We start from the raw sequence: 18,756 nt of genomic DNA on the forward strand, positions 1-18,756 counted from the left end.
AGGCTGTGTTCTATTGTAAGAGGTGTAACTTCCAGCGAAAAAAAAAATACCAAAGAGACATGAGTAGAGTGAGTACAGTTGAAAGCAACAAAAAGGGTCATGATGAAACTGAAGATTTCTCTCTCTCTCTCTCTCTCTCTCTCTCTCTCTCTCTCTCTCTCTCTCTCTCTCTCTCTCTCTCTAATATGTACCTAGACTGGAAAAACTTTGATCTCTTCACATCTCTGGTCAGAGAGCCTGAGGTCTAGGATCCCTAAGCCTCTGATTGTTTTTCTATATCTCGAAATACCATTCGTCATTAGTCTCTATTTTAACTCTATAGCAGTGAATTATTTACAACAAACGATTGCCAAGCAGCTCCAATAGATGAAGAAAGGCTAATCGTCATATGCTAATACCTAGCCAGAAAATAATGTTTTCATCTACCTCAGGGTAATTTTTTTTCTCTTTTTTAATGTCACTGGTCTAGGTCATGATCTAGGACCACTTTCTACGACTGCAGCCAATGACTGGGCCATTGCTTTAATACCTGTTACCAAATTAAAAGCTAAATTGCTTAACGTTCCTCAAATATGTGCTATTGATAAGTTTTTATTGGGGTACTATCATATATGTGTATATGTGGTAAAGAAAGTAGCAGACCTATTAATAATTGTATCCCTTTAAAAGTATGTGACACTAATCAATGAAACCATGATTTATAACCTTTTTACACATATTTTTGAGTGACTTGGGAGCGGTTTTAATTGTTTCTGTTGATTTGTGCTGGTGATATTAGCCTATTTTTTAATACAGTCTTAATTTTCAGTTTACCAGAGAACGCGCTCATAGAGAAATCAGCAGTCATCGCATCCGTCCTGAGAGGAAATCGCAAAGTTAGTACTATATTATATTTCTGCATACTCTGACACCACTGTATTTTACAAGTCTTGGTGTTTATTAATATTAATTATAAGTTTTGTTCAATGCCAAGTGATCTTGTCTTTTCAAAGGTGTTTATTTTTATTTTGTCAGACAAGGATTTATATAAGAAAATACTTTCAGCTTCTGAACACCAAAAGTTTCATTAGTACAGTGGAACCTCGGTTTTTGTACATGCTCCACTCTGGAATCTCCAACGATATCTGAAATGTACGAAAACCGAGACAATTCCTATAAGGAATAATGTAAATAGTATTAATGCGTTCCAGACCCCCACCCCCCCAAATATTAACACAAAATGCATTTTACAGGGAATAAACACAGTTTTACATACAGAAAAGAATGAGAAGTAAATATAAGTGAATAATGAAATTAATAATGAACATTAAGCATCACTTACTTTTATGGAAAACACTTGTTAGCATATGGAAGACGGAGAGGAAGGGAACCTATTTTGTGTTACTTCTCTACATTTTTTAGTGGCACTGACTGAGGTTACTTCCCCACTTTGGCACTAGGACCAGCTTGAGAGTCACTGGACCCCTGCCAAATAGCAAAACTGTCCAGAGACATTTGTTTCTGACGTCTCTAAAATTTGCCTGAAATGGTACGAAGCATTGCCATTAAACATGTTAGAGACACAGATTGCAACGTCTTTGTTTGGATGATGTGTTGCAACAAAATTTTTTAGATCATTCCACTTGGAAAACATTTCTTTAATCACTAAAGTAGGCACAGTACCTCTTCCTCTTCATCCTCGGATTCCTCATCTGCCATCTGTTGTTGTTCCTGCTGAAGGTCTTGCAGCTCCTCATTGGTTAGCTATTTCCTGTGGGCATCCACATGCTCTCCCACATCCTCGCCACTCACATCCAAACCCATGGACTTCTTTAGAGACATAATAGACTCCACAACCGGCATAGGGTCATCGGGGTCAGCCTCGAACCCAGCGAAATCCTTCTCGAGGTAACACTCTGGCCACAATTTTTTCCAAGCAGTGTTCATTGTCCTGGAAGACACTCGCTGCCAAGCTTTATCTATAAGACTTTGTCCCGGAAGACACTCACTGCCAAACCTTATCTATAAGACTTATGTAGTTGAAGATATTGAAGTGATCCTTCCAAAACTCTTTTAGGGTCATTTCAGTGTCTGAGGTCACTTCAAAGCACCTTTGAAACAGTGCCTTGGTGTAGAGTTTCTAAGCTTGACGTGGTTAGCTGGACCATGGGCTGAATGAGAGGAGTGGTATTAGTGGGCAAGAAGTTCACTGTGATGAATTTAAATTCATCCAGCAACTGGTCTTCCAAGCCAAGAGGATGTGCAGGAGGATTGTCCATTACCAGGAGGCACTTGAGGGGCAACTGATTATCCTGGAGGTATTTTAACCATAGGGCCAAACACTTCATTGACCCTTTCAATGAAAATTTGTCTCGTGACCCAGGCCTTTTTGTTTGCCTTCCACATCACAGGCAATTTATTCTTGATCACATTGTTTTTCTTGAATGCTCTGGGAGTTTCGGAGTGATACACAAGTAGGGGCTTCACTTTGAAATCCCCACTGTCGTTGCCACAGACCAAGAGTGTTAGCCTATCTTTCATAGGTTTGTGCCCTGGCAATGAACTTTCCTCCTGCATGAAGTAGGTCTGTTGTGGCATTTTTTCCAGAACAGGCCTGTCTCATCACAATTGAAGACCTGTTGTGGGAGGAATCCTTCAGCCTCAAGATACTCCTTGAATTCCTGAACGAATTCTTTGGCGGCATATTTATCTGAGCTCACAGCCTCCCCATGCTGTACGACACTATGGATGCCCATAAGCTTTCTTGATTTTTCAAACCAGCGTCTATTGGCCTTGAAATCACTAAGAGCAACAGTTGTTGGTTTTTTCATATGCGAACAAACCTTCGGTCTTAACAATAGGTTCATTTCTAGCTCCTAGCTGGATCCGGTTAAATCACAGATGAAAGTAAGGAATCTTGTGAGATCTGGCAACACGTGCGTATTTTAGGTGAAGAGTGGTCAAGGACCACGCATCTACTCCACCCGTCAGTCTTTTCTTAGCCGCCTGGGCGAGAGTTGTGGTTGACCTCTCTCGTCCTTTACCCCGGTTCACTGCCCATCTCGATTGCGTTTTAGATTGTGTGTTTGTGCTGTTATTATGGCTTCTTCTGCTCCTTCTCGGCCTCATAAACGTGCGTGCCCCGGAACCCCAGGTTTTCCGTGTTCTGGTTTTTTGGCTTCGGCTGAGACCAACCCCCATGTCACTTTAGGTGTCGCTCTAACGTTTGTACAATAACGAATCCTTGCATGGAATGCCATGCATGGCCTAAAGAGCAGTGGAAGTTATTTTATAGTAAGAGGGAGGCATCGCAGGGTTTCTATTCTTCCTTCGTGGGAGGGTTTTTCTTCTTCTCTTCCCAATGCTTCGTCTCCTGCTGCTATCACACCCCATAGTAGTGTTGTGCCTTTGTCCCCTTCCTTTCTTCCGTCGATTTGTCGTTGGAAGCATTGGGATGCCCTCAGGCTGTTTTATATAATGTCACCCATTCTTCTTTGAGAGTTAATTTGATTCCCGAGAGGGAGGAGGCTTTTTCATTATTGCCTTTTATTGCAGAGTCTGAGGCATCCAAGTTGGCGGTGCTTTGGGGGACGCTTCGGCTACAGGGTTCACCATCCTTGAAGGATTTGCTGACGCACTTCATGATGCTCTCTACCCCCTCCTCATGCTGTCCAGGCCCTCCCCCCTCCTCCTGGCCTCGTCTTCGTTTTCGTGGGTAGCCGAGGTCAGCCATTTTGTATTCGTTCTGCAGTGACAGCTTTGCCGCTTCTTCGAGTCAGAGGGAAGTCATGGCGTCAGCCCCGCTTGTGATGTCACGGGATCAGTCATTTTGTATCCCTCTGCCAGTAGCGTCTGCTTCCCTTTTGGATTGACGGGAAACCATTACTCATCACCACTTATTACATCACTTCCATTGATGCCATCACTCCCAGTCATCTCCACTGTGCCGCCTCGCTCATCTGTGTCGTCATCGTTTGCTGCTGTGACATCATCTCTGCCAGTCCAGTTCACTGCATTTCCCTTCCATGTCGTCAGGCCCTTCTCTTGCTGATCCGTCTGAGGCCAGGCAGTTCATAAGAGATTGGACTTTGTTTTAAAAGATAAGTTGGCTGCCACGTCAGCTGGGAGGACTGGAAGCAAGCGTGTTGCATAGCCCCTGCCTCCTGCGAAGAGACTGCGTAAGGAGCCAGTGCTGTCTTCCCCTCCTTCTCCATCTCCGCTGCGTTGGCATATCAAGCGTTGTAAGGCTAAGGACTTTGCCCTTTCTTCGCTTGCAAGTGAGGAGCAACACACCCTTGTTCCTGAGAGTGTTGGTGTTTCAGAAAGTGTTAAGTGTATCTTCCCCTGTGCGATCTGCAGTGGCTGCTTCATCCTCTGCATCGAGTCGCGAGCGTGTTGCAACCTCCCTCGTTCATGCACATGTTGCAGGCACTCCCACTTCTTCTCCAGGGCCCCTATTCATCGCTGTAAGGATCTCAAGGCGCCTGTCAAGAGGTCAAAGGTTGTGAGCACGGAGTTGGTGCAGCAGGAGTGTTTGCCGGCCCCTCTCCCTGGTAGTTTCAGGAGTTCAACTCCGAGGAATTCTCATTCGATCTCAAGTGTTCGCGATTCCTCACCGACACATGTTCATACATCTCCCACGCCCATCCCTGTTCGCGGCCATGTTAGAGAGTCATCTGTTGGAAGAGTGCATAGTGATGTCCCTGGTGTTGTGGTTGGTTCGTGGCGGGAGTCGGCGCTTGTATCCAGCCCAGACAGGTTAGTTGGTGTTTCGGGCTATTTGGCTGCTGGTTCTTCTGTTAATTTAAACGAGGAAGGTTTTTTAGATGAGCCTGCACACCCTTCTCGTCGTCGTCCTTCCTGCTTGGAAGCCTTGGCAGGAGCTACACAGGATCTGAAGCCATCATTTCAACTTCCCTTGTTGGGGCACGTCCAGTCGGTCTTGCATAAGAATACGCCGCTGTTTCAGATCAGGACGGTTCGCTTCTCTCTAGGCGTAGGAAGTACTATGCTACAAACTATGCTTTTTTGGTGTCGAGTCATCTTAACCCGGATGTCATTCATCTGAAGCCAAGATTGACTTTGGAGCAGGTGAAGTCGGTGGCTCCATCCTTGTCTCCACAGGATGCCTCAGCGTTGGAATTTATGGCAGCCTCCTTGTTGCAGATGGTCTCTTTGCTGGTCTATGGTCGTTGCCAAGATGGTTCTGACAGGTCCCCAGCCAGGGGTTGGTGGGTGCGTCCTCTCTTGCCAGTTTGTTGCAGTTTGGAGGCAAGGTGTTTTTGTATATGGCTCACCTCAGTGTTAATATATGGGCTAACCTTCTCCTGATTAGAAGAGACACGGGTTTATCCAGGATGGAAAGATCGGTTGACCCTGAATCCTTGCTGGCATTGAGGAATGGAGATCTGTTGGAGTCTCAAATTCTGTTCCCTCGGACTGAGCTGGAGGATGCGATAGACCAGTGCTGGGCTGACACCAAGGACAGATTAGTGCACCAGGCTGTGTCTAAGTTGGAGTCTCATCCTCGGAGACGTCTGGCTCCTCCCCCCCCTCTGACCCAGCAGCAGGCACAAAGATCGTCGCCTGGTAGGCCGTCGGGGAATTTGGTTTCAGCCGGGCCTCCCTGTTCGTTCCAGCCTAGGTCAGAGGACCAACATCCCTTTCGTTCCCATTCCTTTAAGCCGACTGGGTACGAGGTTTGACTTTTCCTGGTTGACCATGATGCCCAGTTTCAAACAGAACTGAAGCAGACAATCTCTGTTCTGCAGCAACTTTTTCTGGAACCTGCCAAGACCAACCAATCGTTGAGGTACCTCAGCAAACAGATCCCCCTGAGCATGGGCCCAACTTAATATGAGAGAGAAGACCCTTGTGAACACTTGAGGGGCTGTGGTCAGGCCGAAGTACTGGACTTTGAACTCAAAGACCTTGTCTCTGAAAGAGAAGAGAAGGAACTTCCTGGACGTTGGATGAATAGGGATCTGGAATTATGTCGTTCCCTCAAGTCCTATCGACAGCATGAAGTCGCCTTCCCTCACAGCTGCCAACACTGAACGCACGGTCTCCATCTTCAACTGTGTCTTCTGTGATGGTAATTGCTTCATAGCAAAGAAAGATAAAGGAAAGGAGAACGCATTTTCGAGAAAGGTTCGGCAGCAAGGAGGCTTTTTCGCGCGCCACTGTTGGAGGCGTCTATGCTCGCGGCTGTTCTAGAATCGGCAGGAGTGTTGTGGATCTCGTCGGACGTGAGAAACGCCGCGATTTCTGATGCAATACCTCGTCTAGATTCATCTAAGAAGTTCTAGAAATCCCTGGAGTCGGTGACGTTCGCCAGCTAGGCTCCGCCCCCAGAGTGCCTTATAAATATACGACGAACGAACTTTGGAGAGCAGTGATCGTAGAAGAGAGAGAGAGAGAGATCGTAAAAGAGAGAGATCACCAGTTAGTCACAGAGCCACAGAGCAGATTATCAGTGAGAGATCAGCAGCAGTGATCGTCAGAGAGAGACTAGAGACAGAGGAACCGACGAAGTATCAATCAAAAGAAGAGTTGTTCGAGAGTTGGTCGGATATTGGTCTAGTCGTCTTCAGGAGTGGATGGCCGTGTTTTCTAGACGTCGAGCAGACTTCAGAGAAGAAAAGGTCCTGTTACAGGTGTTGGGGAATTCCTGCCTTACAGATTAGTTTCTGCAATATGGAGTCAAGAGGATGTCCGCAATCGCCAATCTACTTTTTTGTTTTGAAGCCAGCGCGTCGAATTGCCAAAAACTGTTTAGCAAGTATTCTTATTACCTCACTGTTCCCCCAGTACATGCAGTGTAAGATTCTATCTTTTTATGTAAATAGGAGATACCATTCTGCATTTACCTTTGTTAGTAAGCTTGTAAATAAACCTTTGTTGTGTTAGTGTTTCTTTCTATATTCGTATCCCCAGTTTCAACTGTTTGTGTTGATAATTTTTTTTTATTATTTCATATCGAACCTGAAGCGGACCTCCCTCAGAGGCCGTAACATTGTGTTGACCCTTTCCAGGATATTTCGACACCGTAACATTGTCTCTGAGAGATCTCACAGTCCATAACATTTGTGGCGACCTTGCCTAGGCTATCAACACTTTAACAGTTTGAAACAGGGAGAATATAGAAAGAATCAGAATGAGTGAGATGGTGAAAGAGTTTATTGAGTCAGGTAGCTACTAGGTCTAGAGGGGAATGATCTCCGTGAGTATGTTGAGAAGAAAGAAAGAGAAAAGTATGAGAGAGAGGAAAGAGCAGCTGAGAGGGAAATGCAGCAAGAGAAAGAGAGAGAAGCAATGAAAATGCAGCAAGAGAGAGAAGCAATGAAGATGCAGCAAGAGAGAGAAGCAATGAAGATGCAGCAAGAGAGAGAAGTAATGAGAATGCAGCAAGAGAGAGAGATGTTGGTAATGCAGCAGGAAGAGAGAGAAAAAGTATGTATGCATGAGCAGGAAGAGAGAGAGAAAGAGCGTATGCATGAGTTGGAAATTGCTCGGTTAAGGGAAAGTACTCGTAACAGTCGGTCAGGCGAGAACGAAAACGAAGCTGATACGTTAGGTATGAATGCAGTGCTAAAATTAGTACCAAAGTTTGATGAGGAAGATGTTATGGACATATTTCACTGTGTTTTGAGAAGTTAATGGAACGAGTAGGTTCTCCTAAAGAAACGTGGACTTTATATTTGCAGTCAGTTTTGAGTGGTAGGGCGCTTACTGTGTATAGTTGCATGTCTAAGGAGGAATGTGATAATTACGATATCGTGAAAGAAACCATTCTTAGCGCGTATAGGCTAGTACCGGAGGCGTACCGTAAGAAATTTAGAAATTTGAGAAAGGATGAAAATATTACGTATGTAGAATACGGTAAGAAGTTAGATAGGCTGTTTTTTTGATTGGTTAACTTCTGCTAAAGTTGATGATTTTGATAGTTTTGAAGAACTTAGTGTTTTTAGAAAACTTCAAAGATAACGTATCCCCTGAGATTAAACTTTATATAGAGGATAGGCGAGAAGTATCTTTTGCAGGAGCAACTAGGCTAGCTGACGAATATAGTCTAACTCATAATTTGAGTGTTAGTAAGAAAACGAAATGATCCTTCGTTGGCTGGTTGAGTACAAAGCAGTAAAGGTTTCAGTCCTAGTAATAGCAATGCGAGTAAAAGTGACTATTCCTGTTATACATGCGGAAAACCTGGTCATACGTCTTAAGGTTTGTAAGAGTAGAATGGCATCTAGTGGCTCAGAATTAACTTGTTTCCGATGTAATGGGAAAGGGCATTTAGCGAGAAATTGTGCAGCAGAAAGGAAGGACGGTAAGAAACCAGTATCGCTAGTTAACCTTTCGTCAAGTAGGGATGATGTGATGAGAGAAACTAGGAAAGTTTTTGGTGAATTTCTGTCGGAAGGCGTAGTTTCCTCTCTTGGAGGAGTAGATTCGAGAGAAGTGGTCTTGCTTCGAGACACAGGGGCTGCTGTCTCACTGATTCGAAGAGAGTGTGTGCCGAACAGGGCAGAAATCAATATGGAAGAGAAAGTTATGTTAGGTGGATTTCCTAACACTTGTGTTCTTTGTCCTTTGTTGAATTGTTGAATTTAGAAAGTCAGGTGTGTCAGGAGAAGTAAAACTTGCAGTTGTGGACAGTTTGCCCGTCGAAGGCGTTGACATTATTGTCGGTAATGACTTAGCTTTATCCGAAGAATGTGAATCCTGTTGTGAGGAATGTTATTCCAGTGCCTGAAATGGTAGTAACTAGGTCGGGTTTAGGTACAGACGTAGACTACGGTCATAATTTGTTCGTGGATTCGAACGAGTGTGATTTTCGTGGATTCGAACGTGAGTGAGTTCGTGGATTCGAACGAGTGTGATAGAGTACGAGGTTGATCTTAGCATGAGCGTGGCTGAGAGACCGGACTCTATCGAGGTTGACAGTGAGAGAACCAAGGGGAAGGCGTAGCTGTCGAGAGTAACGTAGTAAATGCGCCAGTATCTAGTACTAGTTACAGTGATGAATTAGGCTCTAACGTTTTGGATAAGGATGAGCTAGTCAAGTTGCAGAAAGAGGATGAGACACTAACCTGAATTTTTGAGTATGAGCTGGATGGTGATCTCAATGATGTGTGTAAGGAAACTTTTGTTTAAAGGACGAAATTTTGTGTCATGTTCGACCGGAGTCAGGTAGTAAAGGGGAAGTCACAGAACAATTTTGTAGTTCTAGGAAGCTTCGTGAGCTAGTTTTGAAGTTAGCATATGATGAGCAAGGACATTTGGGAGTGAATAAAACTTTCAAGTGTATTAGTAGGGCGTACTTTTGGCCTAAAATGAAAAATGATGTATGTTTTAAGAGATATGTTTTTAAGCTGGTCTTGAATATCAAATTGCAGGGAAACCGATTCAAGTAATTCCTTGAGTTCAGTCGTGTAATATTCCTTCAGTAGGCGAATCTTTTGATAATGTAATTATAAAATATGTTCGGAACTTTGCCTAGAGGTAAGGGTAGAGATGATTGCATAACTAATCTTGAGTATTCTAAAAACAATCTAAAAGATGTTTGGCAGCTTGTGGAGAAGAACGGAAGCGCTTGGCACTTAGCGAAAGAAAACCCGAACGGAAGTCAAGGGGAAAACTGAAGAAAGACCTGATCTTAGAGCGAAAGAGAGAAGTTTTGTGTGTAAGAGATAAAGTTTTAGTATGAGTCCAGAAAGAAGGTTCCTCTTTATCTCATAATTTTGACGTTCTTTTTTCAGTTTTAGAGAAGAAAGGGGTATATATCATAGAATTAAGTTGGGTAAGAGTAGAGCAAAGTCAGTAAACGTAATTTTGCTTCAGAATTATAAACAACGCCCGTGCCGTGGCCTCCGCCCGTGTAACAGTGTTACTGAGTGAGATTAGCTTTGAGAAAAACTCTGAGGTGCTTAAGAATTCGAAGTTTTTAATCAGAGTTCAGAAAAACGGAAAAAGTAAGAGAGAAGGATAATGTTATAGTTAGTAGCCTCTTAGAGATTTTTCTCAGAATGAGTAGTCTAGTAGCCGTTTTCTGTTTTGGCACGAGTGGTTGAGTGGATGAAAAAGTATTAAAGCTTTATGCAGAATTGTTTCCCCGCTGTTTAATTCTTGCTTCTCTTTAGAAAAATAAAAAAAATAAAATCAGTTGATTTCATTTTTTTTCTCTTTTGGGGGGGCGTGTGATGGTAATTGCTTCATAGCAAAGAAAGATAAAGGAAAGGAGAACGCATTTTCGAGAAGTTCGGCAGCAAGGAGGCTTTAGCGCCACTGTTGGAGGCGTCTATGCTCGCGGCTGTTCTAGGATCGGCAGGAGTGTTGTGGATCTCGTCGGGACGTGAGAAAACGCCGCGATTTCTGATGCAATACCTCGTCTAGATTCCCATCTAAGAAATCCCTGGAGTCGGTGACGTTCGCCGGTAGGCCTCCGCCCCAGAGTGCCGTATAAATACGATGAACGAACTTTGGAGAGCAGTGATCGTAGAAGCGAGAGAGAGATCGGTTAAAAGAGAGAGATCACCAGTTAGTCACAGAGCCACAGATCAGATTATCAGTGAGAGATCAGCAGCAGTGATCGTCAGAGAGAGACTAGAGAAAAAGGAACCGACGAAGTATCAATCAAAAGAAGAGTTGTTCGAGAGTTGGTTAGATATTGGTCTGGTCGTCTTCAGGAGTGGACGGCCGTGTTTTCTCGACGTCGAGCAGACTTCAGAGAAGAAAAGGTCCAGTTACAGGTGTTGGGGAATTCCTGCCTTACAAGAAGATTAGTTTCTGCAATACGGAGTCAAGAGGACGTCCGCAATCGCCGATCTACTTTTTTGAAGCCAGCACGTGTCGAATTACCAAATCGATTAGCAAGTATTTTAATTGCCTCACTGTTCCCCCAGTACATGCAGTGTAGATTCTATCTTTTTATGTAAATAGGAGATACCATTCTGCATTTATCTTTGTTATTAAGCTTGTAAATAAACCTTTGTTGTGTTAGTGTTTCTTTCTGTATTCGTATCCCCAGTTTCAACTGTTTGTGTTGATAATTTTTTTTTTATTATTTCATATCGAACCTGAAGCGGACCTCCCTCAGAGGCCGTAACATTGTGTTGACCCCTTTCCAGGTATATTTCGACTTACTGTAACATTGTTTTCTGAGATCACAGGGTCCGTAACACTTCCTGATGAAAAGATTCCAAGGTGGATAAGTCGATCACAGGTCTCCAACCTCCCAACACCTTGGGCACCAAATAGATGTTACTGTAAAGCCCTGGAGACGGACGCACCACTTCCTCTATTGGATCCTTGTCCAGCATCTACTGCATTTCCTCCTGAAGAGCAAAGAACTTCAGAGAATCTGGAGGTTACGCCCTACCGAGCTACGGCTTGTCTGAGAGAGGAGAGAGAGTTGAATGGCAGTAAGTACCCCACCTGAAGGACTTCTTACCACCCATTTCTGCCCCATAACTCTGCCACTGGGCCCCAATGGCCCCGCCAGGCAACCCCCCCCCCCCCCCCCCCCCCCCCCCCCCAACCAGTGGCACAGGAGAGGGAGAGGCGCCTAACCTACTGACAGGCCCTTTGCCTCTCTGCCTCTGGGGGCCCCTCTCGGCTTAAAGGAATGGGAACGAAAAGGGATGTTGTTCCTCTGACCTAGGCTGGAACAAACAGGGAGGCCCGGCTGAAACCAAATTCCTCGACGGCCTACCAGGCGACGATCTTTGTGACTGCTGCTGGGCAGGGGGAGGAGGAGCCAGACATCTCCGAGGATGAGACTCCAACTTAGACACAGCCTGGTGCACTAATCTGTCCTTGGTGTCAGCCCAGCACTGGTCCTATCGCATCCTCCAGCCTCAGTCCGAGGGAACAGAAACTTTGAGACTCCAACAGATCCTCCATTCAGTTGGCCAGCAACTGGAGGCAGAACTTTGGGTTATGTATGTTTTACAGGATACCATTCCTTTCCATTCTTATCCTGACAGATCAGGTAAAAGCAATGTAGGAGAAAGGTGTTGGAGAGATAGGGACAGACTAACTACTTGTAAGTTTTTAAAGTCCGTTCTTTCTCATGGACAAAGCAACCAGAAAATATAGGCCAGTAATCAACCTTGCCTTTTGAAAGAGTTTGTTCATCAGACTGCACTCAAGATGGAAGCCTCCCGTTTTTCAAGATTCACAGTATGGTTCAGTTTGGTTCGGGCTCGGACCATTCAAGAGGTGCATATATGTCTTCAGATGTACCTTGTTTAATCCTAACATCAGCTTGTCAGCATCTGATTCAAGACCAGGATTGTTTCTGGACTTGTGCAAAAGTAGGCCTTGTAATAAATTGTTAGAAATCCAACCTTGTTCCAAAACAACAGAAGTAATATCTAGGTATGCTTCTGACTGTTAGAACTAAGAGCATTCCCAGAAGACACCTGCATAACCAAGCTCAAGGAAGTGCCTCTAATCGTCCTCTCTGGAATGGAGCAACTAGATCAGTTTTGGTAGTCTATTTACAGTCATGCTTTGTCTCTATAACGGGTAGCTCTGCTTTTGTTTTAAACAAGGTAATAGACTATTCTGTAGTTTATGAACAGTAACATGACAATAGAGGCCTACATCAGCAAACTAGGGGGAACAAAGTAACATCCTCTGTGCCAACCTACCTGTAATGATTCATGAATGGGCAGTTCTACATTCAGTAGATCTGTCAGTTCAGGTATATGTATTGATAAAGACTCAAGTTACCACTACAGCATGCGCATTAGGCATTGTGAGGCATTAGACTTAGTGAGGAGTTTCCTAGTAATATTTTATAAATCTTAAATGAAATAAACACATACGTGTATGTGTGTTAGAATTGCAATGTAATGTTTTATCAGAAAAGAAGTACACACCCAGTAAGTAATATATGAATTTTTAATTTTCCATCTCCAGGGTTGGAAAGTGGTGGGTGCCATGGAGCTGACATATTTATATGTGTTGATGGATTCACTATTTGTCACAATCAGCGATGTGATTCTTTTCAAGACTGTCCATATGGAGATGATGAGGAAGCATGTGGTATGTAGTGTGTATCATATTTTTACATTTACATATGTAACTTACCAGGTAATTACATTAGCTGAAAGCTTCCTACCACAGCAGTACAAAATTTCAAAAAAAAACAAATGTGGTGGCGGCGCCACCATCGCTAGTGGAGGTGGATGGGATCTCGCCCACTTTCAGGAACAATGGGCATAAAACTGCAAGAGAAACCAATTCGTTTGCTGCCGGCTCCTGACTTAACATTGGTACTTGTTTTTGGCAGTATTATGTCTGATTTAAGCTCTTCTAGCATCAGATATTGTGTGGAGAGTTGTAAAACTAGGCTCACTAAGTTTTCTTATGATTTGCACACCAAATGTAATAAGTGTAGTGGTCAGGAATGTTCAAGGGAGTTAACTTGTTCAGTGTGAGGATTGGGATGAATCTAAGCAGAAAGCTTTGAAATCTCATTTGGATAAATTAACTAGGGATAGGAAAAGGAGCAGAAACTCAGGGCTAAAAGAAGAGTGTCGAAGAGGCTTCACCTAAAGTAGTTGAGGAATTACCTATTCCTGCTCACCTCCTATCACTTCCCCAATCCTTAGCCCTCCTACACCTTTACCCGTAACTCTGATTCCAGGCACCTACGCTTCTAATCCTGACACCGTTGCCAATCTCTGTTTAAAGTTTGATCAGAAATTTTATTTTCTTGCTAATAATAATGATAATAATAATAATAATAATAATAATAATAATAATAATAATAATAATAATAATAATAGTAATGGTAATAATGATAATAATAATATCCTTTATTTCAGCTCAGGGCAAGTACATGGAATATACAAAATACAGACAGTAACACACACAAAACATGTACAATCTAGATACATGAAATAACATGATAAAAAAGAAGGAATAAACAGCAATATCCACACAATTGCTGAAGTAGTATAAAGGAGAGTAATCATAATACTGGTAATAACAGTAATAATATTGGAGAAAAAAAAATGCATTGAGAGTATAATAGTTAGTCACAGATTATTATAACTTAAATTCTGATTAGAGACCTTAGGTGGTTAAGAGTAGTCTGGTCCAGAGGGCTAAATACAAAAATTGAGTGCAGAAAAACTTTAACTTTATAATATTCATAGTAAAAATGAAAAAGTAAAATATCAGCAATAACAGTTATCGTATAAATATAATAATATGTAATGACAGATTCTGCAGAGGACACCTTGCCAATATAGAGATGAAGTCATTTAGGGAACAAACACCTCATTTTCCCAGCTTTCCCACAACTTAGATCTTCGTCTTGTTTCACTCCTTAGGATGCTTTGTATGAGCGAATTGCTGCTGTTTCTCACTTGGGTTATCAGACTGGACATTGTTTGCCTTATAATGATTTTTAAGTTGTCCTGGCAGTTTTCTGTGAACATCTGTGTGGTGGAGTGGTAGCAAGGAGTGTTTGTGAGGCATCTCAAAATTTCATTGTGCACAAAAGTGATATGTCTCATAGTCTTTCGGGTATAGTTCGTCCAGAGGGAACACCCATAAATACTGTAGCAGTACGAGTGGAAGGAAGAGCAGCAGTTTCACATCTCAGTGACAGAAGGCAAACCTCCTTGCAATCATATTGCCAGTTGCACATAGTTTATGACACCTCTGTTCAATGTACGCCATATCTTTTAGGTTGTCCGTGATAATGTGACTCAAATACGGAAATTCGTGCACGAATTCCAGCCAATGATTTCCAAGGAAAATTTGTGGTTCTGCAATATGCTTAAGCGATCTTGGGAGCAGCAACATGCACTGGGTCTTGGTTTCGTTGTATAGTATATCAAATTCCTCTGCATATTGGCGGTAAGTGTCAAATAGTTGTTGGAGACCTTGCACTGATTGGGAAATCAGAACCACATCGTCAGCGTAACAGAGGTTGTTTATAGTTGTTTCATTGACAGAGCATCCGATTAGAGTGCTTTTTAGTTTTGGGATTTAAGGACTGGATATCTTTCCAAAGACAAGGATAATCACTGGGTTCTAAGTTTCTAGACATTGCATCGGCTCTTAGTTGTTTTTTATTTAATCTGCAGTGTTTAAGAGCAAGTTTGAACTGCGCTATCGCCTGTCTCTGTAATGCAGTGTCCTTCCCTTGGGCTACCAGTTTGCCTCCACAGTAAAATAATTTCTTCAACCAAGTCATTCCATCCAGGTATATTACGAGAATTACCTTGATGAAATCTAAAGGTAGCCCAGCCCAAAGCAAGCATAGCGGAAATTATGTTCAAATAGAATTCATTCAGATCCCTCCCGTGGTGGTTAGTTCTACAATTTATGTTAGTACAAAGTAAGGCGTCTGCCGGTTGAACTATTGACCACAACCTGGTTTCCGTGGTCACCCTAAAGTATCTGGTTTTCTGTTGGTTTTTAAAATCCCAGTTTACAGCTGGTGGGCAGTCAGTTAGGGGGTTCATGGTAGGGAGGGATGGGGTACTGAATGACACCTGTAATGGGATGTGATTGTAGCCCATTGCAAGATCGTAGTGAATATTGCAGGTGATAATAGAATCATGAGATTGTGGAGATGTGATGGAATGGTCCAGCCAGGAGGTTGTAATTGTGTCTGCTCTTTTTGTACACATGAGTAGGAGGGAGGGAGGACAGAAGCGAGTAGGTTCATTATAAAATTGTTTTGTGGGGTGAGAATTAAGGTCCCCAATTATACAAATATGATCAGCAGGAGAATCGTGAATAATAATGTGTAACTAACCTAGGATCATGCAGGATTGATCAAAATTATTGTTATTTTCCCAGGGCATATAAACATTAATTATTAGGATTTTAGGAGTCCCCTACTGTCACTTGAAGCCCTAGCAATCTGCCACTCCAGTAGGTCATCACTACCATATTGTCTAACAATTTGTGACACAGGAAAGAAAGGCCCCCCTTTCTGGCGACCGGCTACAATTTGGTCTGTAACTTGCAACAATGAAGTCGAGAAGGCTCTGAAGTCTTCATGCACTGAATCGCAGATGACAAAGTCATGTGGCCAGAGGAGTGTTTCTTGCAATGCAATGATGCCTTTGAAGTTTTTGCAGAGCATGTTTAGGAGAGGAATGTTCCACATGAGGCCAAAAATATTCCAAGAGATTATATCTAATGCATCCTTGACTACTCACAAAGGTGGGAGATGAAAGCGCTGATCATTTGGGAGGATGGGGGGTTAGCCAAGGGGTGTGGGCAGTCACTCGCCGTGGGAGGTTAGCTGCCACTTGCAGTGGGAGTGACCCTGCTTGGGGTGTCAGTAAGTTCCCCTTGGGGCTTGGTCCCGGATTAGGTTATATCTTGAGACTCTTATACGTATTGGATCTGAAATTCTCACCTTTAAGAACATCAAAGTGTTGAAAATAGGCATGTAATCCTGTAAGCCACTTTATGTTTACTTTTGCATGGGAGTTTGTGGGAGATTAGGGGGTCGGAGCCCATAAGAAACTTGACTCTCCACTATGGCGTCTAGCATCAATGATGATCGCAGATTGTGAATTGCTACGTGACGTCTCTTCTCAGGTTTTGGGTGAAGAGAAAAACAAATGTTGGGCTCCGGTCCAGCAGCCAAACGAGAGGTTCTTTTCTTTTTTCTGCTTGTTTGTGTCTGCCAGCTGGCAGACCGCTCATGATCACTCTCATTCACATCCACGATGGGGGGCCGGGGGGGAGAGATGGGGCTGGGAGATTCACAACGTCTGGTGAATGTCACTGAAGGTCTATCTTATACGGAGGCACTTGGGAGGGAGAGGAGGATGGGAGTCCAACGGTCCCCTCAGAACGTTGTATAGGTGATGAGGGCACTTCAACCGAGGGAGAGAGGCCAGTTAACACCTGGGTAGGTATGGCCATCTCGACTTTGTGTCGCACCCTCACTTCTGTGTTGCTGGGAGGCGAGGAAATAATGGATTCAATTATGGAGTTGGGAACTTCTTTCAGGCCTTTTGTGGAGAGGTTGTCTCTCAAAAGTGAGAGTGTAGTGCCTAGTGAGAGTGCTGTGATTTCTGAGGAGGTGGTGGTTTGTCCCACTGGTTCTCCTAGATGAAGGTCCCTGTCCCACTCTCCTGCCTTGGGGAGAAGACATACTGGAAGTCTTAGGGAGGCCGGTGGGGTTTGCCCATGGACAGTTGCCCCCTCTGTCGTGCCTCTTGATCATACCCAGGTGTCGATAGAGTGCAATTGGAAAGGCACCTCTTTCAGTCCAAAACGATTGTCATTAGATTTGATGGACTCTTCTCCAGACAGGAGCCCTCATCGCCATAGACCTTCAGTCTCCAAACCCCTGAAAAAGCATGCTGCACCTGCTGATGGTTCTCCTCCTCCTGTTAAGATGTAGTATAAGGAGATTAGTGAGTCCTCAGCCCTCCCGTAGCTTTAACCTTTGTCCTGCAACTCATCATTCCCAAACTTTGGATAGTCCAGAGATGTTATCGGGTTTCAAGCGAATTCCACCCTCAGAAGTGCCTGGATTTACATGTTAAGCACCTCTCTTTGGCAGTGGATGCTTTTTCTGCTTCTGAGCGCCCATCTCCTTTGGACTCTTTGGTGCCCGCACCTGTTCGTCTGTCTGCTTATTCGGACTGCTGGGTGCCCGCAACTGGCCGCTCGGTGCCTGCACCTGTTCTCTCAGCACTTACCTAAGACCGCTCTGTGCCCATAGTTGGGGGCTCAGTGCCATTGGTGTGTAACAGGCACCAAAATCCCCTTCTTCAGCTCATTATTGGCACCTCTTAAATCCCAGTTAGAGGAGTTGATGAACTTTAAGAAGAAACCCACAGCCTCTCAGAATAAAGATAATACCTTGTCCCCAATTTTGTCGGAAGAGGAAGCAATAGAGTAAGAGACAGCTCCCTCTTCAGCCTATGCTTTGTTGCTAAAGTTTTATTGGGTAATTATCCTGCCTTCTTTGTTCCTGCAACTCAGTGGCTCCAGCCTCTACTTTCCTTATGGGGAAATCTTCTGAGGGCAGACTTCCCAAGATGGTTCTCTTTTCATCATCTAAGAAGAGCCTTCAAGAGGTTGAGGAGTGGCTAGCCAGTAAGAAGGAACAAGGGAAAGCTACTTTCACGTTCCCTCCTTCAAAGCTTCTTGAGAAAAGATATGGTTTATACGCTAAGGGTGAAGCTCCTTCCTTGGGAGTGTCTGCCTCCTCCCAAGGTGACTTCCCTGGTAAAAAAGGGGTCACCTCTACTCAGAAGTCGGTTCTGTTATTCTTGCCGTTTGACAAAACTCACCTTTTTCCTCAGGACATGGTGAAAGATGTTCTCTCAGACATGCATGTATAAGTCCACAGACTTGTTAGTACAGTACCAGATGACCTAAGGAACCTATGGCTTCTTCGTCCAAGTCTTTCTCCCCTTTGCAGTCTCAGCCCTTTCAAGGGGGAAGAACTAGACCAGATGCAAGACCAAGAACTAATTTGACCCTTCCTCAAGACAAGTCAAGAAGTCTTCCATCAAGCCAGCTTCTAAGAAGTGATACTATGGAGGAGTAATGATAGTAGTTTATATTTGACGTCTCCAAAAGTTGTGTGTGTGTGTGTGGAGAGAGAGAGAGAGAGAGAGAGAGAGAGAGAGAGAGAGAGAGAGATTGGTGGAAGAATAAATGGGAGTGGTTAAATGGTGGTCGGAAGCATGTCTGTTGTGGCGCTCTGTAGTATGTCAGTGGAAGTCTGTTACGAGTCTGAGAAGCAAGGCAGTTAGTGAATTCACAGAG

At 43.8% G+C, this 18,756-nt stretch overlaps 1 protein-coding gene across 4 annotated transcripts in view; it reads left to right on the forward strand.

The window, feature by feature from the left end:
• LOC135219863 (sortilin-related receptor-like) overlaps nucleotides 1–18,756 on the forward strand; it is a 253,800-nt gene that overhangs the window by 73,368 nt on the left and 161,676 nt on the right. For all 4 annotated transcript variants that reach the window (XM_064256986.1, XM_064256983.1, XM_064256984.1 and 1 more), the window contains exons 2-3: nucleotides 809–875; nucleotides 12,907–13,032. Coding sequence is in view for 3 of the 4 variants with exons in the window: in XM_064256983.1 (XP_064113053.1) it covers nucleotides 809–875; nucleotides 12,907–13,032 (193 nt within the window). In the remaining variant the exon portion in view is untranslated. The remainder of the gene's footprint in view (nucleotides 1–808; nucleotides 876–12,906; nucleotides 13,033–18,756) is intronic.

The sequence above is a fragment of the Macrobrachium nipponense genome, chromosome 1 (assembly GCF_015104395.2).
Source record: "Macrobrachium nipponense isolate FS-2020 chromosome 1, ASM1510439v2, whole genome shotgun sequence".
NCBI lineage: Eukaryota > Metazoa > Arthropoda > Malacostraca > Decapoda > Palaemonidae > Macrobrachium > Macrobrachium nipponense.